The sequence below is a fragment of the Poecile atricapillus genome, chromosome 8, assembly GCF_030490865.1.
Source record: "Poecile atricapillus isolate bPoeAtr1 chromosome 8, bPoeAtr1.hap1, whole genome shotgun sequence".
In the NCBI taxonomy this organism is placed as follows: Eukaryota; Metazoa; Chordata; class Aves; order Passeriformes; family Paridae; genus Poecile; species Poecile atricapillus.
The window spans coordinates 22206396-22233231 of NC_081256.1; the positions used below are offsets into that span (position 1 = coordinate 22206396).

General features: G+C 40.7%; 1 protein-coding gene across 1 annotated transcript in view; it reads right to left on the reverse strand.

Annotated features, from left to right (window-relative positions):
• Nucleotides 1-26402, reverse strand: part of NLGN1 (neuroligin 1) — a 305713-nt gene extending 279311 nt beyond the window's left edge. The window contains exons 1-2 of the mRNA XM_058843989.1: nucleotides 26158-26402; nucleotides 13941-14746 (exon numbers count right to left, since the gene is read on the reverse strand). Coding sequence (XP_058699972.1) covers nucleotides 13941-14433 — 493 coding nt within the window. The 5' untranslated portion in view covers nucleotides 14434-14746; nucleotides 26158-26402. The remainder of the gene's footprint in view (nucleotides 1-13940; nucleotides 14747-26157) is intronic.
• Between the last annotated feature and the right edge of the window lie 434 nt (nucleotides 26403-26836).

The window sequence follows — 26836 nt, forward strand, 5'->3', positions numbered from 1 at the left end:
AATTAAAGAAAAGAAGCATTGCTTCAGCTACATGAATCATAAAAGTGGCCCAGGAGCATCATAAACAGCCCAGCCCTAAAAAATAAACTGCAATAAAAGAATGGGATATTTTCACTTCAAGTCTACAACAATATTCCACTTTGTAGAAGTCCACTCTTTTATCCTAATTTTTCCATCTTCAATGGAAAAGATAAAAAAAGGGTATAATGGCAAGTATTAGCTAATGATTTTGCAGCCCTAAAGAAGCAGTAGCTGCTTCTAAAATTAAAAAAAAAAAAAAAAAAGTAGGTGGAAACATGAAAAAAAGACAAATAAGATACAATAAGACTATAAGAGCAAGAAATGGGGGAAAAAAACCGGCACAGAAAAAAGATAAAAGAGATTTGTTATTATAGGAGAAGCTATGATATGAGACAGATGTGAAGTTATATCAAGAAAATTAGAATGGAGAAAAAAGCAACAAAGGGAAAAGATACTCATGTATCTCAGGCAAATTTTTCAAAATCTACCAAACATTCAAATTCCTTGCATCTGTCTCTAAGCTTAATGTCTGTTCATGTTTTAAAAATGGGAATCTGGGCCTGATCTTGTAAAACTTGATTTGAATTTCACAGCTGACTTTTCCATAGCCATGAATTTACCCACTGAGTGCACACGGGTCCAGGGGCTTTCCACTGGAGCACAATGCAAAGAACTGTATGGATTTTTTTGTCTTCCAAATAATCAATAACTTAATCCAGACTCTTATGTCAGTTTTGCTGCTAAATTTCCTGGTTTATGAAGGCAATCAAGTACTTTGGCACCAAAGAATAGTGACTGCACTTAAAGAAATTTGAACCTGAAAAGTGCAGGGACAAAACCAGAAGCCACTTTGTCTAGTACTGAATGTTTATCAGGCAAAATATCACAAAAACATAGAAATAAAAGGGCAGTAAATTGCTTGATTTTAGGGCAGTGAAGACTCCAAAATTATTACTCTCCTAGAACAGAGGCATAATGACCATCCTCTGAATAGATATTGGCACAGCAGGCCACACAAAAGCCCTGATTAGCTGCTGTCTGAGGGAATATTCAATTCTATTTTGGCATTGATTTCTGACCTTTCTTCTTTGATTTTAATTGGTCAAGATCCAAACCTTCTTGAATTTATTTAACACCAGACAACAGTTTCTGAATTGCCAAATTCCCAGAAGAGATGGGGGGAAAAGGCCCTTCATAGTTTTTTCTGTCAGTTCTTCAACTTCAGCTAATTCTGAAGTTGTAAACAACACTCATAACAGCTGCAACATGACTTGCGATGCAACAGTTCTTCAGCTGGCTTTGGGGAAGGAAAAAAACCAAAACAGGAGCTATTGCATGTCAAGCCTGATTCAGATGTCCTTCACCTTCCCTGAGAAAAGAGTAGCTATTTTGAAATTCCAAACCCGTACTTTTATGGCAGTACTCAGCAAGAAAAAGATGTGATATAATCTGCTCCAGATTTTAATATTAGACAGAACCATCAGAAGCTTCTTTGTTAACTCCTAAGCCAGTGATAATCCTGCAGTTTTTTTCATCTCTTTGCATTTACAGTTAATAATATGTGAAAATATTTCGTGACATCTCGGAGCTGTAGCTGCTGTTTCACAAAAGCCTCCTCACCCATTGATTTACATCCACAACTCCCCTTCCAAGAGCTTCCTTCCCAAATTAAACATGCTAATGATTTTCTATGCAAAATTTAACAACCTAATAGGCTGAACAAGTCAAATGAAAATACACTAATTGTTGCCTTTGATGTATACTATTCTGCCAATTCTCTCATGAAAGCAGTATATTAGCATTAGCTGGAGTAGTTACTAAAATATAGATTAATAAAGAAAAGCTTATATACATACATGCTAAGAAGATGACACTGCAGACTCTAGAAAACACAACTTCAAGGCTCAGAAGTGACACAAATGGCTATTATACACTAGAAAACCATTTTCAGAGGAGCCCAGAAAACAAGCTACTAAAGAATGAATCACAAACCTTTATCTGAGTTAGCCGGCGTTGGTTCATAACACTGGATTTATGCAATAAAAGTATTCAAAATAAGATTACACAGTCAAAATAATAAATACAGAATGGGATGAGAGATATAAAAGGCTGGTGAGAGAGCAGAATGCTTTCTGCCTAACCCCAGGGATCTGAATGAGCTCCCCCAAGAAACTGCCCAATTGCTTTATAAAGAAAGATTTCCATGGGCGTGCATTTTTTCACCCAGAGTACAAGCAATAATGTGTTTTAGCCTATGACCAGCATCACAGAAAGAACTTTATTGTAGAATTGGTTCATTCTATCCTCCAGCCCAGCTCTGAGCAAGAGATTTGGTGCCACTGTGTTCTTAACACACACAAAGAAAACAGATGCAAACAAACAATAAGGGAATATAAATAGTCTCCAAAGAAATAGTGACACAAAATTACTTTCTATTGCTTTGTCTTTAAGAGTTTGCTTATAATGATTTGATAATTTAATCTAATTGATCTCTCCAAGTACTTCTATGGCTCTAATCACTGTAGTATCTGATTAGTGGAACAGATCCATACTTTATCTCCAGATTTAATAACTAAATCTATACTTGAAATAGAGTCACAGAAGTTCAGCAGAGGGAGAGGGCCAGATGCTGCCTAGCCAGGGGAGGAGGGAGGGAAAGGAAAAAGGCCACTGAGGTCCAGAATCACTGGAAAGGTACACTTGGCTTTGTGTCAAATCATCCCTCTGCAACCAAAGTCTGTTTAAGGAGCCCATTTCTGGGGTTAGAGAAGGAAAGCAGGAATGTGACATAACTAATGGGGGCAGAACCAAAAATGAGCTACTGTCTATGGCCTGCTCTCCTTCAAACTGTCTTCTTCGCAAGCACAAAGTAAATGTAATTATTATTATCGGTTCTTTGTTCTCTTCCAGGCTAGCCCTTCATCAGCCTGAAAATGATGACATTTCCTGAATGCATTTCAACGGCTCCTTAACCTTTTTATTTCCCAAGAGTGGGGACAATGTCACGCAGCACTCACAGATTTTAGCAGTGAAAAGGTTAACACCCAAAATTGCTAATGATAACAACAGTATTCACTGAGCCAGATAATCACTCACAGAGAATTTCAATCCAAAGTCACTTAAAATTCAAGGAAACCTCTGTATTTCTTTAAGGAAGTGACAGCAGTTAGAAGAACACTCATAATCCAAACAACAGGCCAAAATCTGACTTATTACTGAGTTTATCTATTTTCTATTGAGCAATATTAAGCACTGGCTTTTGCTCTGCCTTAGGTGAAACTTTTTTTTCTGACAATGTCCTCTAACAGAGGTGGCTGGGCAGAGAGGGGTGACAGCCAGGCCACTTGAGCAGTACAAATATCAAGCTTGGAATGTATATGGAACATTTCTCAGAAGTTATTTGTTTCTTCCTGTCTTGTTTGACTGCTGCTTCTTTGTTGTGCTGATACTCAGCCAAACTAGCTTGTGGTTGAATATGTCAAAGCTCTGGGCAGAAAAACAGCAGCTAATATATGTTAGCAAACTCTGGAGAGAAAAATGGTTTCTGCCACTAAAAACTGCAGGGTGGAACTGTGCGCTGCCTTCTTCTTCACCTTATTTAGCCTAAAGGGAGAGCAATTTTAATCCTGTTTCTCTGCTTGGTTTGCCTGGCAGTGTACACCTGCTTCAATGAGTGTGTCAGGAGCCTTCTTTGCTGTCAGATCCCTTTCCTTGCTGCTCTCAGCTCATCATCTGTCTCCCAGCTCACCTCTGAGGGTGAACGTCACTCTCATGCCCAGGCTCGTCTCAGCAGCCAATTTTCAAAGATGTCAGGAGGAGAAACAAAATCATCCTGTCACGAGCACAGGACTGGCTCTCAGTCCAAGGGGCAAAGCTCTCTGTCACACGTGAGAGGCACAGAGAGAAACACACACAGAATGAGGAGTGAGGGGTTTGCACCAACAGCCCCAAATTCAGGGTGGAGCGTGGACTTTCACCAGGAGCTCTTCAGCTCTCATCTCTGGAAGACTCAAGCACACGTTTTTCATGACCCTGCACCATAATGTGCTTCTGGCCACGTAATGCCTCCAGTACTTGAACTGCAAATGCATCATGGCAAGAATTGAAGTTAATCAAGGGTTTCATGGTGCTTTAAAGAAAAAACTATCGATGGATCTTTTCTTTCTTCCTTGGTGTGAGACCTCATCTATGGAGACTCCATCTAAAAGAGACCGCAGGTGCTTCAGCTCTTAAGCATAGCAATTATTTATTGTTTCAGAAGTTATTGTTTCGAGCAAAAGCAATCCATTTTTCATTAACCAATGGCTCAGTTAATGACTGAAAAGTGTAGAAAACAAACTTAATTCACTCTCCTGTTCCACATAGCACAGCTATTAATTGATTCATATGGAGAGCTACTTCAACTACGTTTAGCATCAGAGAGAAACAGGGAAGGATTAAGGTTTTAAAATCTAGGTTTACAGTGAGATTTCTTGTGAAATTTCACTAAATAAACCTGCCTCTTCAACAGCCATATACAGCAATATTTCATGGATCCAAAGTACTGTATAGAGCACAGAAAATCTTACTAATAAAAACAGTCTTGGGGTAAGCAAAGGTGCAAAATCTTCTCACACAGGTATCTTAGACATGGCCTTCAGCTATTAAGTCCTTTCTTTAATAAAAGAGTCCAAGTTCTTTTTGGGACTTAAAAATAAAAATGAAAACATATGAGTCAACATCAATTTTTCAGTCAATTAAGACAAATTGTACTAGCTTTCATTCGAGCTCTCAGACCTGATTCTGACTGTTAGATGTACATATATACATAGATAAATGCATGTTTCATGTTCCCTTACCCCTGGGTCTATCTCATTGCTTTGGGAATGAGGATTCTCAGAAAATGAGTTCTCTCTGGGTCAGCTACATGCATCTGGTTCTGTTCTGTTTGCTTGCTCACTCCATTAAAAATAATATACTAAAGAATATTAAATTAAAAGAGAAGAGTAATGTGGGCAGGAAATAAAAACAATCCCTGCAAGGGCACTGTAGGGAGGTTGGCAAGGAGACTGGTGCAAAACTTTGGGTTAAAGGGTAGCAATTCCTCAGGAAAACACCCCAGAAATATGATGAAATCATGGCAGCCTCAGCAAGGAACCTTGACACAAGGTGGGATAAAGAGGGAGCTCTTCTCCAGGCCGTGGGTGGATGGTCTTTCTTCAGCTCAGGGCATGGCAAGACACTACTGCTGATCCAGGATCCCCTGTTGCTCAGAGCTTCGCTCCCATCTTTCTGTGGGAGTTTAAAATTCTGCAAGCCCTCCTTATCCGAGCTGAGAGAATTAAGTGAATTAAACAGAAGGTTTGTGGAACCTGCCCGTCTGCCTCTGAAGTAAGTGGGGAGAATGTGCATGAGTCATTCCCCTGGCCAGGCTGGGAGCAGGGACTGGAGGAGGATTCCAGCTGGTGGGTGGGAGGCAAGATGGGAATGGGAGCCCCCCCAGCTGGTTTGGGCACAGCTCCAGCCTGCCCCGAGCATCAGTGGGTGCTGTCCCCAGCAGAGGCGGGTGGCAAGGTAAGGCTGGCTCCTCAGTGCCACTCCTGCCACAGGGCCAGGGCTGTGCACTCATCAGTGAGCAACACCCTGGGGCAGATGTGACACACAGGGTGAAAAAACAAGCTTAAAAACTCTGCATGTCTTACTGCCATTTTTAATGACTTCTAAAATTAGCTGAAGAAAGAGAAGAGAGATCATCTGTATGCTACAGAAGGTTGACATGAAAAAGGGTGAGAAATCTGTGATCCTGAGGTTTTGGTAGATTCTGGCATATGTTATCCCTGACAGTTATTCCCCACCCACTCTGCAGGAGAGAAAGGGAGATGCTCCACAGGGTTCCTCTGTACCCACGCTGCTTAGCCCGGGTCCTGTGCCTGGAGCATCACAAGAACCTGTCCCACAAGAGGATTTTTTTCCCTCTTTCCCCAAAACCTGGAGGTGCAAAATTTGGACACTCCAATATATAAGGAGTTCACTGAAATCTCAGCATGTAATAAAAAGCTCCTCGTATTTAGAGGAGGATTTCATGATCTTCAGCCAACTGTTGGATAAGTTTCTGCCTCTGTTTAGAAGAAGGATGTCTAAGTACAAACTGTGCCTGCTCTGGGCTGAGCCTTCTAGAAACATTCAGCAAGCTGTGCAATCTTCTTCCTACACAATGCACCTTTCCATTAAAAGTCTGAAGACAGCTTTTAGGTGTAAAAAATATGGAGAACAGAAAGTAAAGACAGAACGGCAATAGAGACAAATCTTTTTCCGTGAGCTTTGTGAAATATTTTCTCAAAATAACTTTGCAGGGGTTTTACTGCCAGTTCATAATGTGGATGAATCACTTCTGATATTTCTGATAAAACAATATTCAAAACTTCAAAATCTCTTCCAATTCATTTATGCTACCATTTAATTAGGGCTTCTGCAATATGTTACAAGGGCGTCATTATCCCCCATAATTGTATAATAATTACAATTTTTAATGAATTAATTGCAAGTACACTGGATGTGTAGATATAATTATGGTAATTACATAAATACCTGATTTTCAGCTAATAATTAAAGAAGGCCTTTACAAAAAGGGGGAAATTTAACAAATGGAAGGTTCTCAGAAAACAAATACAAATAATAAATACTGCCTCTCTCCTGTTGGTTCTGCCTTACTAGATTATCTCTCACTATATATATACATATATGATTTTCAGTAGATTATAAAATAAGAATTTAAAAACTACTTATATATTAAATCATACCAAGAGACCTCAGTACTTTGCCTGTGCAGGTCCTGATCCACTGGCCCAAACTTAATGATTCTAGGAGAGGTCAGCATCTCACTTGAATTGCAAATGGCTGTTGATGGCAGGAAGATGTGAATAGTGATTACAAGAACATACAAACTGTCCTGCTGGCTCTGGTTTCCTCCAAAATGTGTCTTTTTGGTCAAACTTACTGGCTATACCCTCATTAACACAGAAACCCAGCAGAAGATGCATTCTTTACATGGAAATGATATTTCAATAAAGAAACTACTTACAGAGCCTCATCAGCTGAAAAAAACCCAGCTCTCCAACCAGGGAATTTTCTTTCTCTCCAAACACATTCCTATGACTAAACTTGATGTGTGTTTACTGTTCTCTTAGTACCAACAGGAAAGTCAAAATCCAGCCTCATAGGAAGCATGCAGAAAACTCTGCCAGGGCAGATTGATTCTTCCTCTGATAGCACCAAGGGATATTAGCAGAATTCCCACAGCAGAGGAATTAGCAACATGATTTACTGCTGCTGCTGAAACGTTCCAAAATGCTTTGGCACAGCTCTGGAAGGGGAAATCAGCTGCAGCACCTGGACTATGCCATTTACATGTGTCTTGCAATTTCTACAAGAGAAGCTGCAGTTCCAGCCAGAGACCACTCTGGTCCCTGCTCTGTTTTGGAATATAGGTGCAAACATGGCTGGAAGTCAGCTTTGTCCCACTTCCTTTAGCCTTGCATTGTTCAGTGCTGCTCCTTCTTTGGATAAATCCCATTATTACAAGCATGAGAAAGTAAAATAAGATATATTAATATTAAAACAGAAGGAAATGGTTTGATGTCCCGAAAACAAATCTCATTTATGGTAAGCTTATTAAAACAGTTGATTTCTGAATGCCGAGTATAATTATTAATACCATACATATCAAAGTGGAGAAGACATGTAAATTTGACATCAGAAAGTAAGTAAAAATGAAGAAGGCTAAAGAATTATGAGTGAAAAGAATTTGGGGAAAAAAAAAGAAAAAATTATACTGGAGCAATATTCAAGTTATAAGCAGATTATTAACATTGTGAGATGATCCTTAAGAATGGTTTGACACATGTAAGCATCATGTTTCAAGCTGAAAAATTATCAGAAGAATACAAAAAATGTTTGTATCCATGTGTATTATAAAGAAACAAAAAGATGAAGAGCATTAATACAGAGGAGAGCAAAGGAATAACACTACAATACAGGGGAAAAAACAAGAAGAAAATAACAGTTATCCAAAAGCCATATTAGTTACTCAAACATTCCTCCTGAAAATGTACAAACACACTTATGCAGATATATTTTTATAAGATTTGTCCTTTCTGGCTTTAAATGATAAATTAGAAACTAACAGATTGAAAGGAAAACCATCTCACAGATGTTTACTGAGTAAAACCAGCCCAAGCCAACAAAGGCCGGGGGAAGAAGCACAAACCAGTTTTATCCGACTTAGCATTATCAGGGTGGCAGTACTATTTTAGAGCCTGTGTGGGGGAGGATGTAGAAAATGAAAAGCAAGCAGTAAAATAATGGACAAGGAATGGAATTAGATGAGAATTTAAGACCTGTTAGAGCTATAAGCACTGTCAAGGTATATGAACAAAGCAGTGACAGCACGATGGCTGTGTGGTCAGCAAGAGCCCAGAGCCCAAACAACCAGACATTTACAGGGGACTGTGGCCAGTGCTGATGGCATTTAAGATGACTGGAGTCTTAAAAATACAGTCTGCAGAGTCCTTCCATTGTCAAGCACTGGCTCACCCAGAAAGAGGGCTGGAGAAAGTACATCAGAGGTTTGAGCATTTTATTTCAAATATGACATCAACCTACTGCACATCTTTGAAAAATGCTGCTAACTGACACTAACAGCTTTAGATTGTGAAAGGATGAAAAGGTCTGTACAAGACAATGTTTGCTTCATTATCTTCTTCCATGTATTACCAGTATAATAGGAAATGCTGCAGTGGTAGCTGAGAAATGAAAAACAGGGCTTCAAAGAGGAACAGAAAAATAGAACAATCGTGGTGTCTTGGTGAGTTAGGGAGTGGAGTTAGAGATTATGGACTGCATTTGGGGCTGCTGATACCACAGGGATTAAGGATGAGGGCTCTCCAGCCAGGACCCACCCAGCATGAATGGGGGTGAAACTTCAAATATATGCAGGCAACTATTGGCACAAATATACTACAGGCAAATAATTGGTTAGGAATGTTCAAAGTGGCCTAATGAAGATATGAAGCCTTTTAAAGAATTGATGTTCCCCAAAATACACACAAGTAAGTTTAGTACTTATTCTCAAGAGACCCAGAGCCCTGGCAATGCTCTGCAAAGGAATGTTTTTACCCTACTGACATTATTTTGACAGAGTTCTATCTAAAGTGATGGAGGGTCACACCTTAAATTTCATATTTCTCTTTCACATGGCCATGGAGAATGGAATATTTCAGTAATTTTTGACAATTTATCTGTGCTTCCATTACTTTGATATTATTTTCTAAATGACATTTTTAGAAAAAAAATGAGGACACTGATAATCAATTGATAACTTTTGCCAGTGAAAATACACATTTTAGAGGTCTCAGGTTGTCCTTTTCTTGTTGATTTCAGAGCTGAAATGGGTTTACAGAAAGATCTTTATTTAAGGAAGCCCACAGGAACTGCAAAAGTTACATTAATTGTTCTTTTCTAAGATCTGATGATAAGTAAACAGTTCTAGGGTAGTTAAATGGAGCATTGGAACAAACACTCCACAGAAACACAAGGTAACAGGTGGAATTTCTGCTTAGTCTTCTAAAGAATATTTCACATTGCTAAGCTTAAAGCCCTAAGGTTATCAGAGCCTCTTACAAAAGAGAACCGATGTAACATATTCTCTATTGAAAACAAAGGGAGATCAAAGCAGGATGAGATTACAGCAGTGTGATTTGTATTTCAGTTCCATGAATATATTTGTGTGTATGTACATTTGCTCCTGTGCGTCCATAGTAACCACAGCCATAACCCAGAAAGTATGGTGTGGGGAGCTTTGCTCTGAAAATCAAGTAGACCATTAGGAGGCATAAATATTAATAGAGCTGTCTAATCCTACACTCTCAAATGAGGTAGTTCAGATCATGAGTCTTCGCATTTAAAATTTATTCACTGCCCTGACTAGAATAAGAAACAGAATCCACATGTGGGGAAGTCACTGATATTGGGCGGTCTCTGAGCCACTGATAATTCCTAAACATAAAAGTAAGGATCAAGTGATTTCTTTCCTTATTCTACACCTAAATCTCCTACAAATACTAATTTATCCAAAACTGCACCTGCCTGGCTCTGTGACATTGAGGATATACCACCTACACCTCCACATTTTCACACTGAGGCATCTTCAGGCAGTATGAAATCTTTATACAGGTTCCTAAGAAAGAACATAATGTCATCCCAAGTGCAGAGCACACAACACCTGGGGGTTCTTTTAGTGGTCATATAAGTGATCCTTCCCAAATTTTCTTTGTGTAGTTGTCATTAAATTAGGAACTTTATCCAGCTGCAATGCAAAGACATGAATGCAGAGTGTTAAAACACCACAGGTATGCAGTTAAAGCAGGAAGCACTTGCCCTCCTAAGAGATAAGGAAACATTCTGGATCACAAGTAAAATATTTGTGTCTTGACTATAAGATAAATTAGAGATCTGAAATGCCAAACAGTAGAATACTATTCAGGTAATCCCTAGAAATGATGCAAAGTTTTGTCAGGAAATGCCAGATAATATAATTAGTATCAATCAATAAAATGGTATATACCACATACCTACAGTATAACCAAGGTCTATTAAAATTTAGAGTTTTGAAAACTAGACTCAAAAAAACAAAACAAAATTACTTAAATGCCTTTGCAGAGATTTTCCAGACCCAGCACTTGTAAAAAAGTTCCTGCATACCCAAAACAGAATTAGCAGCCTCTGACCTTGATGTACCTGGAAGGAAAGACACAAAACCAGATGCTCTTTCTTTATTTTTGAATCAGTAAATTGAAGGTCAAGTAACTGAAATACAGGCCTCTATGTTTAGCAAAAAACATGCTGAATTGTCTCATTTTTTTTCACCCAGCTTCAACCTATCATTCTGTAGTCTCTGCTGTGGGCACATCCAAATCCCAACAGGAGGTCATGGATATAATGCTCATTACAATCCATGACTCATGGATAGAACTCCTTTAATTTCTACATCTATCTTAATCAGATTGCTCCCTGTTCTTCAAACTTGTTCTTCAAATTTGCTCATGTCCCTCAGCTGGCAGTTAAGTATAAATACTGATTTATTTGTCTAATTCAATCTATTTCATGTAGTGAGAAGGAATCAAACCATATGTAATGACAATATATGGTTGCTGATTCAGTCATTTTGATCTTATATATCCTTTATGAATTAAAAAGATGGTGTAAAAATCTGCCTCTGATTTTCAGCTTTTCTCCTTCCAATAATTTTCATCGCTAACTGTGATGCAATGACTACAACCTAAAAATCCAGCAAAAGAGAGAACGTTGGGCCTTTCTTCTTTCTGACACAAAACTGATGCCTTTCTGAGCTGTGGTTGCTGCTCTGTTGCTGTGACTCTACTGCGACTTTGTCCTGCAGCTCGACTCCTTTTGCCCCTGGCTGTGGGGGCAATCCCAGCCCAGGATAAACACGGGGAAATTACTCAGAGAGCAGAGATCACTTCAGATATCTCAGCTGCCCAGCTGAAGGTATTCAGCACTTGTCAGCAGCAAAAGGTAGGCTTTTTATTCTGCTGTGTGTGAGATGAGTCTAAGTGGAAAGGTACCTACTGAATTTCAAATAACTCTCTTTATTCTCCTCCAGGCCCATAGGACAATAAGCATGACTTTCTCAGCTACTGGGCTCTTCCTCCCTTGACTTTTGCTATTTTTCTGACTTTTTTTTTTTTTTTTTAATACACTCTCATATGAAAGATGCTCTCTGAGAACAATGATGGGGATCTGCATCTTTATTTATGACTTTGTGAATCAGCGTCTGGGTGATAGGAAGTGAAAGTTGCTCAGCTAATTACACACGCTTGATGAACTGCGTAATAACTGCTGCAGCACTGCACATTAATTGAATGCATATAAATGACAGCAGTTATTCCAACTTGAATGATGTGTGAAGAAGTGACGTTGCTCACAGTACCCTGATTATCTTCATTTCCAGCTTTGGGAATCCAGCTTAAACAATTGTACTTTTACAGCACCGAGAAAAAATTCCCTAACAGAAAACAGAAGATGTCTCAAAGCCTGACACTTTAAACACAAATTGCTTTAAGTCATTGAAAGTGGATTTAAACATCTAAAAAAAGCATACATCGAGCAACTACAATTAACAATTAATAATTAACAACTAGCTGAAACCAGCAGCTAGGAGCTGTAAGAGCTAAAGCCTTGGGAACAAGGCCACCTTCATTTTGAGCCTAGATACTGCCTTAAAAACCTAATGCAGTGTTCAAAGAGTTAAATTTTGCCCAGCTCCAGATATTTCTGCTATGCACTTTCCTAAAATGTATTTGTTTTGGAATAACAGGATAAAAAAATATGGATTACAGCTAAAAGGCAACTGTGCATGCCCACAGTACTCTTTGTTTACCCCAAAAAGCATTCTAATTCACATGCAGTCCGGCTCTAAGGTAACACATTATTTAAATAAAACAATAAAGAAAAAACATTTGATGCAAAACAAACGTGCATAGTACAAAATTAGTACTTCAAAACTAGCACCAAATGCCTCCTTTGAATCAGCACCAAAATAGACCTTCTCTGTTGCATGTCAACTGCTTGAGGAATTTGCAAATATTCACAAAGAAATCTGCAAAGTCTTCCATACTATTTAACACAGAAAGGGGAGAAGCCAAGTTTCCAAAGCTTCCAAAAGCAGTCTAGTTCCCAAAGTACCATGTCACAATATTTTAACAGTTCCCTACACCCGTATTAAGAGTTTGTGGGCTTGACAAAGAGAGCTGTAATCACAGAATAAAGGAAATCAACGCTCACTTTTAGAAGCGCGTAAACAAAACAACAAGAAAAAAAAACCCGTTTCACATCTACACTTCAGGAAATTGAACCCTGTTCCAAGGAAACAGGGAGAAAGCCAGCGCAGGTCTCAGCCCTGCGTTGCTGTAATGCTTCCCAGCCCTTATGCCATGGTTGTGGGAGGGAGAGCTGTGGGCTGCGCCACCCCTCCAGTGGGAGCAGCGCCCATCCCGGGGCACAGAGCTCCCTCTGCACCCACACACCACGTCCTGTCCCCTGGTGCCACCAACAGACACTGCCCAGAACCTCCAGGCCAAGAGAGAAGCTGCCAACGCTGTCCCTGGAGAGAGTGCCAGAGAGAGATGATCAGCTGCAACTGAGTCCCGGCTTTACAAAAGTTATCTTCTCATCTACTCTCTTTAAACACCTCTCCACCAGCACAAGACGGTCCCTAACACTTCACAGCACCAGCAATCAGCCTCTTTCACCTGTATTATTCGCTCTCCTTTTGCAAGGTTTCCATCTCTCCCCCGTTTGGTATTTTTTACTTTTTGGTTTGGTTTGGTTTTTTGACCACTTTATACATACCTCCTTTTCTACAAATTTTCTTGCCGGGTTTTCTGGCACATTCCTTGGATATTCTTTTGACTGAAAAATGAATAGAAGACTAGAAAATAACATGGAGCTCCGTCACAGACAGTAGGAGCATGCAACACCACTATCTAACTTAAATATGACCTGCTTTATTAGGTGCGGAAGATTCTCAACTCGTTGTGCCTGCACATGCAATGGAAAAGATGTTGATGCATCTTCCCAGAAGTCAGCGGGTGGCAATGAGAATTAGGCACCAACTTTGACCTAAAAATTACACGTGCTGTGGGAGAAAAAAAATGAGCGTAGAGAGAAAAAGAGAAAATCAAAATCAAAAATCAAAAAAGCAAGGACAAATGCACACAGAGAAAAGCGGCATGCACACGTGTAATAAGCCAGCGTGCAAACAGAGAAAGCCATGCGTGCTACCAGTACACGTGAATTAATACTGTTAGAAAGTAGAACAGGAAAATAAAAAGATCTCCCTGTTTCGTCTGCTATTAACTCACCATCCTCGGTTGGGACATAGATATTTAAATAGAGGCAGTCTTCGTTCTGGTCCTGTACATAGGTTGAAACTACATCCAAGTTATTAGTAAACCACACAGGAAGCATGACTTCAGGCAACCTGCCTTCTATAATGTTCTGGGGACACACTGGAGCAAACTGGGTGGTGTTTTTGATATCTGCCCAGGGAGATGGAGGCTCAGGAGGTTGAAAGCGGCGCTCCCCTGTTGGAGGGGCAGCGTACGGAACCCCGAGAAACTGAATAACGGGCCCCAAAATTTCATTATTAAGTTCCTTCTTAATCCCTCTTATCTTGCCAAAGTTGGTGGTCACGACTGGGTTGGTATCATCCAATTTTTGGGAGGACACGGCTGCAGCGTGAAGCAAAAATCCAAGCATAGAAAAAGCAAAAGTGGCGTTGAATCCCGTGTGCAGCAGGCGGACCGCCGTCGCTCTCCAAACACAGTTCAGCCACACGGATCTTGGAAAGGCCATGGTCCCACATTAGTTGTGTATCTACAGTGAAGCAATCTGATTTGTATCCACTGGTGTAAAAACAGGGCGACCGGAGGAAACAGATCAAGTTTCCTAAATAGGTGCCTGTCAGAAAAATCTCAAAAGGCTTTTCATGCGGTAAGTATCTTCCATTGATTTCACACTTATTGAAGCTGCATCTTCACTCAGCACTATTTATCAGACTACATCCTATTGACAATTCTGTTTTCCATAGCAGCAATATGAAGAGAGCAGCCATTTACTGCAGAATCCCCTCTTATAAATCAAATCCAGTTAGCCGCAGGTCTATATCCTGGAGAAAATGAAAATAAATCATTAGTATGAAAGAGCTAATATGAGCAGAGTGATAACTAGGTGTTTAACACGTTATTTACATACATTAATATTTGCTAGAGCCATGTAAGTTAAACTGCAGGAGTTTATGGGTCCACGAAATGGCAGGTGAAACACTGATTACTGGATTATCTGTAATGTCACCTGTTGAATTTATAGAGACTTCTCAGGACAAACAGGACTCACAGAAAATACTTTTTTTTTCAATTCACTTTTTCAAGAATAAGCTATTTACTGCTGAGCTACATTACATAAGTGTTTATGTTAATATTTTATTTAACTTAATCAGCTCATAATCAATTTTCACCTTGTTTGCAGAAGTTGATTTATTAGAAAGGAAGTAATTATTTCTTAAAGCAGAAGATGAGGAAATTAAGATAGACAGGCATACTGAACACCCAAATGCATTTAATTTCATTAAAAACAGTTTACAACACATACAAACGGTTTTTTGTTCATTTTAAAATATAACATGAATTACTGAGTTTATTCACAATAACTTGAATTACCATGATTTATGTGGTTTTCTGATAGTTGATGAAAAACACAGACTGAAATGTTCACATCAGTGAAGGACCAAAGTCTTCTTCTGCTGAGGTGAATGGTAAACTGAATTTTCACAGAGGTACAACTGGACCTCTGTAGGCCGCTGGGGTTTTTTTCAGAACTGGTTTGGAAAAGGACATGAACAGGCAGCTTAGGAAGGGAGCTGTATATCACAATTTTTTGTGTCAGATCAATCCTGCATTCCTTATAAAAGATTGACTTCAGCGAAAAATGAAAATGCATGTTGAGAGCACTCAATTCCTACCATCCTTAATTTATAACATAAACAATAAGCATTCCCACAGGACCGGAGAAATCTTATCTTTCATATATCCACATGCTGACTGAACAATATCCTAGAAAAAATAATCAGTTAGGATCAGAGACTGTATAATCTGAAATTCCAGATGCTATTTTCAACTACTTTAGCTCAGAGGTTGTCACACAAGGCTGTGTTCCAGCACTTCTGAAAATTGCTCAGTGCATATCGTTATATCTTCCATATTCATGTGAAACATATTTCCAACACGACTTACAATATCCCATTATTTAACATGCAGTGTTATACACAACATAGCAGTGTAATCTTACACTCCCTATTAAGCAGTGTGTAATGCACAAGAAATGTGTTTTGCATTGTATTGGAAACATTTTAAACCACCTGCTTTTGAAACAGCATTGGCAGCTTTAATGAGAATTGCTTTTTTTATCATGTCTATACACATTGTGGAGAGAATTCAAAAGAACGGCTTGTCTAATAGTCAGACTACCCTGTAGTTTGGGTTATTAAAAAGGAGATTGTAAAAGCTATATAGGACAGCAGGAGATTTGGTTCATGTCTAGTGTTCCTTTAGCTCTGAACAATCTATCTCAGGAGGCAATAAGGAGATAGATGAAGCTTTTCCGCAATTTTCTCTTTCCCTTTCTTTCTCTGCTAATTCTAACACCTTCACTGTGAAACTGCAACAAACAGGCTTATGTCCTTCATTCTCCAGCTGCATATTCTCACTGTTCGCTGGAAACGCACCAATTTAGCTGCAGAAAATAATTCCCCAAACTTGATGTATGTGTTTACATTTACTTTAACACACTTACATGGAATGGCAGACATCCCCCTTATGGAGGATTGCTGCTTTGTAGCATTTCAGATTTCAGAGGGAGCAGAGTACTGCTTGAGAAATAGTAAAGATTATTTCTATTTTTTAGTAGGCAGAACAGGTTCCTGAGCAATGCACATGGAGAGATGGAAGCCTGTTCCTTAGTGGCATTCAAAATCCTCCACAGCCTTTTCCACTGGGTCTTAAAACCCACAAGGATTTGTTTTCCTCTCGGGAATGGAAACATGTACTTCCTCTTCTTTCTCAAACTCAAACTTGTAAATAGCAGGAGTTTAATCTCAGAAGCTTTCCAGCTAATTTACATGGTCTGGGGAAGGTCTGAGTTCAACAAATCCAACATAGCTGTGCCAAGGAAAAGCATCCTTCTTCATTTCAAGGTGCTAGGTTGGTTTGATGTGCAAAATTACTCAGATGCCACTAATAATTTATTTAGCACCTGTTTTCAGTTCTAAAGAAACTTTGCAATACAATTTTTATACCTCAAATGGTAAATTCAATGTAGACTCAAAGCCAGTTCTAGAGCTGGGCTGTAATTCCAAGCTTGTCCATCTGCTGGTTTGTCTTTGCAGCTGAACAGTTCTGCTGTGATCTCCAGTTCTGGTTTGCCTCCCATGGACAAGGCTTTACTCTGAGACAGGATGCCAAAAAGGTAAGAATATAATTCAGTTCTGTGTTTGCTATTCCTAATTAATTAACTACTGGGCAGCAGCCTCAATGAATAGATGGGTAGGCTATAAAGGGCAGCAAATTGTCAAGTGCTTGCAGGATTTGAATCAACATATTTTCATTGTATTTATAACTTCAATTTTGGACTTGCTCTTTTCAAGCCTCTCTTTTTAAATGTCTAAGTAACAGTTTATTTTTGAGACTGAGAGGTCAGACATTCAAGCCTGTCATTGGCTGCCCTGAAGCTATCACATCAAAACCACAAACTCAACGCAAATAAAAAGACTGAGATTTATGAAATCTTTTGAGACTTTCACAAGAAAATTTCATTTTGAGCACTAGGTGCAAGGGCAAGCAGGGAAGCTGGCCAGGGAAACACACTGAGAGTTAATGCTGGAAAAAATTCTCCCCAGTCTTTCTGCAGATGATCTACACTGGACTTTTTCTTGGTGTCCAGATTCAGCTGAAGAGGAATCAGTGGGAAAATAAAGGAGAGGGAATAAACAGGAATGATCAGGGAGACAAGCAGGTGAATAAACCAAAGAGTATCACTAATAAATCTGGGACAAGGTTTAGCATCAAAATAATGTGGATATGAGGAGAAGGAGGAGAAACCTTCTCAGATTTTACTGCTGTCTTGATTTGAGGATCACAATTGCTCCCCGTGGTAACACAAATGAATTCTACTGTAAAAGGTATTTGATAAAGTCTTTCATGCTCTTTCGAACAGTCTATACTATACAGAGGTTTTTTTCTATCATCTATTATTTTATTATCTTCCTTTCTGAATTCAAATTACTTTATAGCTCAGATTCTGAAATGCTTTAGAGAAGCATTTAGTATGCTGGGGAGTGAACAATCCAAGAGAGCTTCAGCACATCTTTGCATTTCCAATGACACAGGGCATCCCTCAACAGGTCACATCTGCTGCAAACTGCAGCAGCGAAACTCCTCGTTGTTACTCATGCCCAGACCTTCAAATCTTAAGGGATGGTTTGATCTGTAGCACCTATCAATAGCTCCAATGCATTAATAAAACCTTTGCTGGCACCCAAGGTTTCTGGCCATATGCCAGCTTTAGCACATGTAAAAGCTGTTGTTGTTACAATAAAGACCTCCCAACCCCCCCAAAAAAGCTGTTTTCATTTCAGCTAAAGGTGTATTCTGTGATTTGATATTCATGCTTAAAAATTCCTTTCCACTTCAACTTTGCTAGTAAATCCCAATTAGACAAATATTCAAAGAGATTGGAACACCACACAACACCATTTCAAAACACAAAGTGCTGTTTTGCAGAACCAGCTACATTTGCATCCATTTTTATTTACAGCAGTCTCTCCTTAGAGTTAAGAGCCCAGAGATGTTTCATGTCTCTAAGAAGAAATCTGTGTTCTAAAACACGCTACGAAGCCAAGCAGGAACATGGATAGTGGTACACAGGCCATTAGAGGAAAGATGAGGGTGAACACTGTGTCGGTGTGACACACCAATGGTAAACATGACCAGACAAATCCTCAAGAGATGCAGCACAAAATTCCCCATCTCTTCTTTCGTGTTTCAAGTTAGCAAGGGAAGCAAGTTCCAAATACACAGTATTTTCTCTCAACTTAGTGGTAAAAAAAGGCCAGGTTGATGGAACTCTGAGCAGCCTGGAGGGAAAGGTGTCCCTACCAAAACCTAAATGACCTTTAGAGGCCCCTTCCAACCCAATCCATTCTGTGGAATATTTTAAAACTGTCACTGCTCTTGCACACTTCCCAAAATGCTTTCTCAAAGGGATGGGCTTTGCATGGGTTTAGTCCAAGAAATTAACATTCATTTAAAAAACAAGGTGTATAAATGATAATGGAGGAGGCTGCAATCCTGAATACATAAAACACATAACAGGGGTACAGCCCTGGTGGGGTTTGGTCACATCCCACATGCCAGCACCCCCTCCAACCCAGAGCAGCCACAGGTCTGGTAGCTCCAGAAAGCTGCTACAAATCCAACCCTATTGAGATGCAGAACCTTTGCCAAGATGACCAACAAAAGTATGAATAAGACATCATCTTTATGGGCTCACAGTCCCACCCTGTATTAGGATGAGATTATAAGTGTTATGTTACACGGGAGCACAAACAACCCAGTGGAAAGGATTTCCAGATGCTACAAGCTGTGTAAATATATCACTCCCAGATCAGAGAAACATTCCTGAGTGCCCTCACCTCGATTTAATATGATGTTTTGACTGCTAAACCTCATAACCAGTCAGTGAAAAATACAGTATTTAAATATTGTAGTATAAATCATTGGATGCAGCACTTCAAAATTAGTGAAAAGTTGAATTAAAATGAGTAGATGTCATAAGACTCCTTTAAATTGTGATGCATTTTTCAACTGCACCAAATTTTTGTTCTTTGTCATTAGTGGGTATATTCACTAATGCTTATTAACTAGTTCAAAAATCCCTTTAAATAATTTCTCTATCTTAGCTTGCAAAAACAGGAAGAGTTCTGATCAAAATTTTCTATTAAACTGTTTTTGAATCAGGCAAATTAAGCCCATGAGGAGAGGGTCAGTTAAGTCCTATTATCTTCCATTTACTCATATCAATAAATCATTTTCTTAAAATAGTTCTACTTCTTATCTGAAGTAATTTTTTATATTACCAGAAGTTGACTACAGTTTTTTAACGTGGACTTGAGCTGTCTGACATTTTGCACAATAAGTAGATAACGAAATGGTGATTTTACCCATAACAGAAAGAATGGGTAACTCTGTCACTTACGTGTAAAGTTTTAGACAGCTAAGTAATACAGATTTAAATTAAAAATGACAGATGCACTGGCTTGGAATATAATGGGCACTGAAGTGAACCTTTATTCCTTTTAGCAGCTTACGGTTAACTCTTAAATGGGCCACACATTATCCTCACTTTTGAGTACTGTAAGTATTCAGCTAAATGATCAAATGGTCATTCTGTTGATGGCTGTTCTTGCTTCAGGACAGGAAGATTCCCTGACCTACTGTAGAAATTCCACTGAACTCATGCTAATCAGAGGTCATCCCAGAGAAAAAAATAACCCAGATGTTTCTCATTTGAGAGCTTCAATATCAAAATCTGTGTATTGCATACCATCAGGTCAAGTGGGAGTTGCATTCATTAATACTTCATAAAATATACACGTGCTTCTCATTTGATCACTCCAGCAGAGTGCCCAGAACCCATCCAGAGACTACTCCTGAAACTAATTGTCCTTCTGTTGTCTCCTTCAGGTGATAAATTTAGTATAGAATTGTTAACAAAGTTCTTCACCTGATATATATTTGTGGCACACCCTTGGTTCACTGGGGTTAATCATATGAGAAAAATTAATTGTATTTTCTTCACCACCTTTATTACAACAATAATACTACCTTTAATGCTAGTTCATCCCCCAAGGCAAGCTTTCATATCAGATTCATAAGAAAGATATCACTTTTGTATTTTCCTGGTGGGGAGGGTGTTAGTAATCCAAGATAAAAAAAGCTGGAATACAGATAATACCACTTCTTGAGGGAGATCTCTGCAAACAAAGATGCTTGAATGAACTCAGATTTGTCCATGAATTGTTGTTCTAGCTGGATACAATTCAGTAACAGTTCCAAGCATACAAAAGCCTTGTTGTAGAGCTAGATCAATAACTAGCTCTTCAACAAGATGATTTTTTTTTAGGAAAAAAGACCAGCAAACTTCCTTGTGGCAGAAAAAGGAAGCCATGCTTTTTGTTCTTGATCAGATGGTCAAGATGGTCCCAATTTCATCAGAGTAACTGAGATCAAGTTCCAACTCATCAGGAAATTCACAGACATATAAACATAATTTGTTAATCACAAACCCAACATCTCTAACTCAGCTCTGAAAGTGCTCTTGACTGGTATTACCAGGCTTTCCAGAACTGCAGAGAGCACACTACAACTTGAGTGCAATATTGGCATTAGAGGGATCTATCCACTTGAAGAGGTTGTTTCCTGTGATCTAGCATTCCGTACATCTGTGACTTTACTTGCATTTGTTCCAAAATGAATTTCATGCTTAACTTGTTTTTCTTAATTAAACTTCCTTTAGCAGTTTCTAATATGTGCATTATTAAAACTCATTAGTCCCATTCATGCCTGCCTGTCATTTTTGGCTTCATATTCACATACCAAAGAGCTCTGCTGCTTTATATAGGAAGCAAATTAAATAATAAATATGAGAACTTGAACGTTTTATGAGTGTCAGTATGAGAAAGTGGCTGCAAGGCCCATAAGGTTTCACAAAAAAAAAGCATTACAGCTAAAGCTAACATGCTGACACATCTCTGATCTATAAAGTCTGCAGTAATGGTAGCAGTAAAGTGTTGTGCCATAGATGGGGAATTTTTCTCTCACATGAAATAGAAATAGAAATAGGATATAGCACAGACTATATTTACTGTTGTAAAAAAATTTCAAATAAAATTTCCCAAAAGCTTAGAATATAACACCATTAAATGTCTACAAAGATTTACTCTTTCCATCCGACTTCATGTGTAGCTCCTATTATTCAGCTCCTTGTCCTCTTTTCATTTTCTACCCCTGTCTGTGAGAAAGAGACTTATTTCAGCTCTAGCACCCAGCCTCAGTGTCCCTGTGGTCACGTCCTGGTCACGCTGACCACGACCCCAGTGACCAGAAGGTTTCCTGACCCATCAGAGGTGTCTCATGGTGACTGTTCCAGGGCCCAGATTCTCCACAGAAATAAACCATTGTTGTGAAACCAGTTGAAGAAACAAAAGCCTCATCCCACAATGCCTGTTTTGCAGAGGCTTGAGGATGTCAAAATACTCAATCTGGAAGGTTTCTCCTGACTAAATTGTCGTTTTCTCCTCATGAATATTTCTAACACCGTGTGCCTACATAACACTTTACTGCTTTCAAGTACTGTTTTGGAAACTGGGGGACAGGGTTGGGAAGGCAAAAGTTAAGGAACAACTTTAAGTTCAGATATTGCGCTTGAAAGCTTCAGACAAAATGTAATTAAATAAAAGTATGAAATACAACATAAATGTATTCCCCTCATTAAATTCCCAGAACCAGTTCAGAAGTGAGCTAATGGCTTCTCTAGGCAGGATGTGATTGAAGAGACTTAGAAAACATCTTTTTAAATTGCCATTTAAGTTCTCTGCTTCGTTAAAGGAATATGACTTACTTGAAATGCAATAGTTGTAAAGTGTCCTTGACCACTTTTATGATTTTACAGTCATGTGTTGCTAATTTCCAAGCATTACATTCTCCCTTAATATGGTGCAAAAGACCCAACCAAGCATCAGCAGAAGGTAACAGGCTACCCAAAGGCAACACTAAAACTGATTATGCAGAAAATATTATGAGGACAAAACAGAAGAATTCAACAAATGGGGTAAAGAGAACTCAAACTGCTTTTCTTTTAATGGCCTCATGTCTTATTTGACCACAGCAGTGGAAAAACCATGTTACCCTGCTGTGTGCAGCCCAGATCTTTACATGGCTTGGTAACCAGGAGGATATTTACAGTACAGACTCTGTGCCCCCTGGTTTCCCACAGCAGCTGGTCCCTCACACCACCTTTTGTTATCTAGTGAGAAGTGCCATGGTGGAGTGGGTGCACAGCAAAATTAACATGGGACTAAGCAGCCAACCAGTCACTTTTTATCCCTGGAGAGCACACAAAACATCATTAATGAGCAATTAATAGTTATGGCAACTAATTCTGTTGGAAAACACGTGGGGTCTTCAGAGGCAGGTGGAAATGTGCAGCTGAGTCACCAAGTAGCCAAAATTATTTCCCCCTGTAATTCTGCTAATTCAATAGTTATCCTGGGGGATGTAATGTCATCATTTGTTATTAAAATTACAGGATATGCTCTTAATATGTAAGACATGATGAAGCTCTCCCATCATGTTTTTTGTTTTGTTGTTTGGGGGTTTTTTTGCATGCCCTAAATCCCTCTCTCCCCCTTCCATACACACTCTTGTGCAACACCTGGTTATAAGGGCAGGCATCCCCCTCTGAGTGCTTGTGTTCCCTCACAATGCAGAGCTCAGAACCAGGGCTTCAGAAATGGAGATATGCCTCTAGAAAAGCCTTTCTTCATCAGTCAGGAGCTATTTTTTATCACTATCTATTATTTTATCACCTGTTATACTTACCATGGAGGGATATCTGGGACTAATCACAAACTATATCATTTACTGGATCAGATTGATAACTGCCCATCCTTTATTAAAAGAAATCCCCAGAGACTTCTACTGGACCTCTAGCAAAATGTTGTATTTTCATTATCTGCTTTCAAAGAACGTCTGTCTCCTTTTGCCCTTCTTTTCTCACTATTTAATTTTTAAACAATTTCTTTTTCATGTGATTAAAAACCCATAATAAATATGACATCAAAGAAATAATTCAGAGCTAGTCAAGGATGTGCAATGCAGCTCTACATTTCTATTAAAAAGGAATGTATATTTGCTTTTAATAAAGAAAGGCAAGCCAATCCATTATGAACTGAGACCACATCTAAGCCTCTGCTTTCTTCCCTTTTCCCCAGACTCCATTTGAACAATTAGAGTGGTTTACGCTGGTGTGCATGCCAGTGGATATTAAAAATGTAAACTGATAAAAAAAAACAACTGCCACCATTACCATGTTCAAATTCCTCCATTCACTTGCAAATCAATTTATCTGCCTACAGCCCTGTCCCAGTCTTTAAATAACCCTCCTCAGCAGACTGCTCCACCTCCAGCCAAATAATCCAGAGAAAACCCACTTTGTTTAAGATGTTTAAGTATCAACAGCTAGGATATTATCTTCTTACCCTGCTCTAGGAGAAGGGGTAAGATAACCAAAGCAGCATCAGGACAGCAGCTCTTCTCCTCGCTCCTGCACCCACTGCCTTACACAGCCTCAACCACTCTCATGGCTTTCGTTGCTACTTCAGTTAATCACAAAAACAGAGGTGTTCAGCCAAATTCTGCTTCCCAGCACACTTAGCATGATTATCCCCAGCCTCATTTTTCTTCCCACAGCCTGCATATGATTCGCAGGAAACGCACAGGATAAATGGGATCTCTTTGTGGGTATCTGAGGATCTCCTAATCATTTACTGCAAAACTGCTTTTGCAACATCACTGCAGTCTGTAGCCACAGTCTAAGAAAAACGGTGTCATTTATCAAAAAGTAACTAAGAAGCAGTCTTCTTTAACCCTGCACCAGTAATGGGGGGGAGGGGGGAAAAAAAATAAATAATCCTTCCCAAGCACTATTCCCAAACATGGCTACTTAGCTCCCGATCTGCAAATCTAATTTCAAAGATGCTGAAGTGGTCTGCGTGTTACAGCTGTGGAGCCCACACAAGTCTCAGTGCAGTCAATGGGAATCAGGATCTTTGAAAATCAGGGCCCTGAATAATGGGCTCTATTTTTAAATGCTCATTTATACCGTGCACGGGTCTTTCTCTTGTCAGGTGCTGGTAATAAAGTACGTGCAATTTCATAAGTATCCTTTCCTTCAGCTAAGCCAGCCCAGAAAAGTAGGGGAAAATGTCCCAAAGCTCACAGTACTACTCTTTCAGCAATAACAATAGTCTGTGGATGCACCAAAAACGCTGCTACTGTAAAAAACAAATAAACAAAAATACCAGCCTAGGTCTTAAGGGAGCATGAAAAGGTTATTGTGAGCATTGCCAAAAATGCACGGTTTCAGATGTGAATTACCTCTGAATTTACCAGCACGGTCTGGTCCCACTAAGGCTCTGAATAAATGCAAATATTGCCACAGTGGATGGCAGTGCTGGCAAAAAATAATTCCTAAAACAATTTCTCACACTTACGCTGAGAAAAAGAAAAATCTGCTTCATTTCAAATTCACAGAACATCTAAACGTGCTAAAAACATTCACTTTGATATTTATAGCTTCTATAACACATATTTCCATTTTATACTAGTGGATTTTAATGCCATAGTTGTTAGAGCTAAAACAAACTGGCCTTCCAGAAAGCAAACCCAGTGTCAAACTAGCACGATATTCCTTCGAAAGGTCAGCAAATTTACAGAAGGAAAGGGCCAGTCCAACGGTGTCACCTGCACCAGCAAGAACGTAACACTATAATCAAGCTCAGGTTTGTTTTATTTAAACAGTTATTTGAATGTAATTGCTCTGAAACCCTATGCATCGTTAAAATGATTCCAGATAACATCCTTTCTCCCGATTCCAAGGTAACTTTCTGCCTTTAATTATAAGTCAATTAATATTAAGTAATTTGACTGATTAATTTTAATTAAACCTGTTGAAAATTGATTTTCCTTTAGCAAGTAGAGATGATGCTCTAGTTGCGATCATCAGGAAAGGAGGATGGGGGGGCGGACGCGGGGGGGGGGGCAGGGTTTGGGGGGGGAAGCAGGAGAAGCAGCACTCGGCACCCAGGCGAGAAAGAAGATGTCTGAAGAAATAAAAAAAGGCCCGGCAGCCGGGCAGGGAGCCGGGGCTGCGGGAGGCACCGGGGGCTGCGGGAGGCACCGGGGGCTGCGGGAGGCACCGGGGGCTGCGGAGCGCCCGGCCCGAGGCGGGCGGCGGCCCCGGGGCGGCGGGGGAGGAAAAGTTCTCGGTGTGCGGGGGGTGTGTGCGTGAGCGTGAAGGTGCGTGTGGAAATGTCCCCGCAAACACCCCCGCGGCCGCTGCCGCCGCCGCGCATCCCCGCGGGCGGGCACCGCTCGGGCTCGCAGCCGCCGCAGCCCCCGCGCAGCCCCGCACGGAGCCCCCCGGCCGCCGGCACGCACACACGGCTGGGGAACCGGCCCTGCCCAGCGCCCCCGGGCTCAGCCCCGCAGCCGCCCTGCCCTGCCCTGCCCTGCCCTGCCCTGCCCGGGGCCCCGCTCCTTCATCCCGGCCCGGCCCCGCTCCATCCCGGCTGTGCCTCGCTCCTTCATCCCGGCCGCCCTGCTGCATCCCGGCCCCGCCGCCCCCTCCCTCCTCTCCATCCCGGCGCGGGCTCGCCCCGCTCGCCGGGAGCATCAAAGTATTTACCAGTTCACAGCCGCTTTCCCGCAATCGCAGCTGGAGCTGTAAATCCGCTGGATTCGCCTCCTCCGGCTCTCCCAGCCGCTGGGAGCGGGAGGGCTCCCAATAGCGCTCCGGACACTTCCCAATTATACCGATTTTTATATATTTTTCTCCCCTTTCCTGGGATCGGGGCGCGGGGAGGGGGGGCTGGAAATCCCCATCCGGAATCCAGCCTCATCCGTGCCGAGCCACCTCCATGTAAATCCGACCATCAGGCAGGCAATGGAAATGATCAAACGCTACTTCTCTCCGTCTGCAGGCAGATAATCCCACTAATCCAATAGATCTCCCCCGATCCGAAAGTGCCCTCCAGACGAATCCCTTTCGCTCGGTGTCCTGCGGGCGATCGCGGAGCCGCGGCGGAGCCCGGAGGGGCGCGGGAGGGGCGCGGAGGGGTGCGGAGGGCTGTTAATCTTTTTTGGCTCCTGGATGCACGGCTCGCTCGAACCGCCGAGATCCCTGCTTTTTCCCCTATTACACGTTTCCACTCCAAATTGCTGCTGGATGAAAAATGGTACAAAGATACCCCCAGCGGCGGCGCGGCGAACAGCGCGGGCAGCCCCGGCCCCGCACCGCCCCGCACCGCCCCGGGCGGAGCGGCCCCGGGGGAGCCTCCCGGAGCCCCGGGGGATGGGGGGGTCCC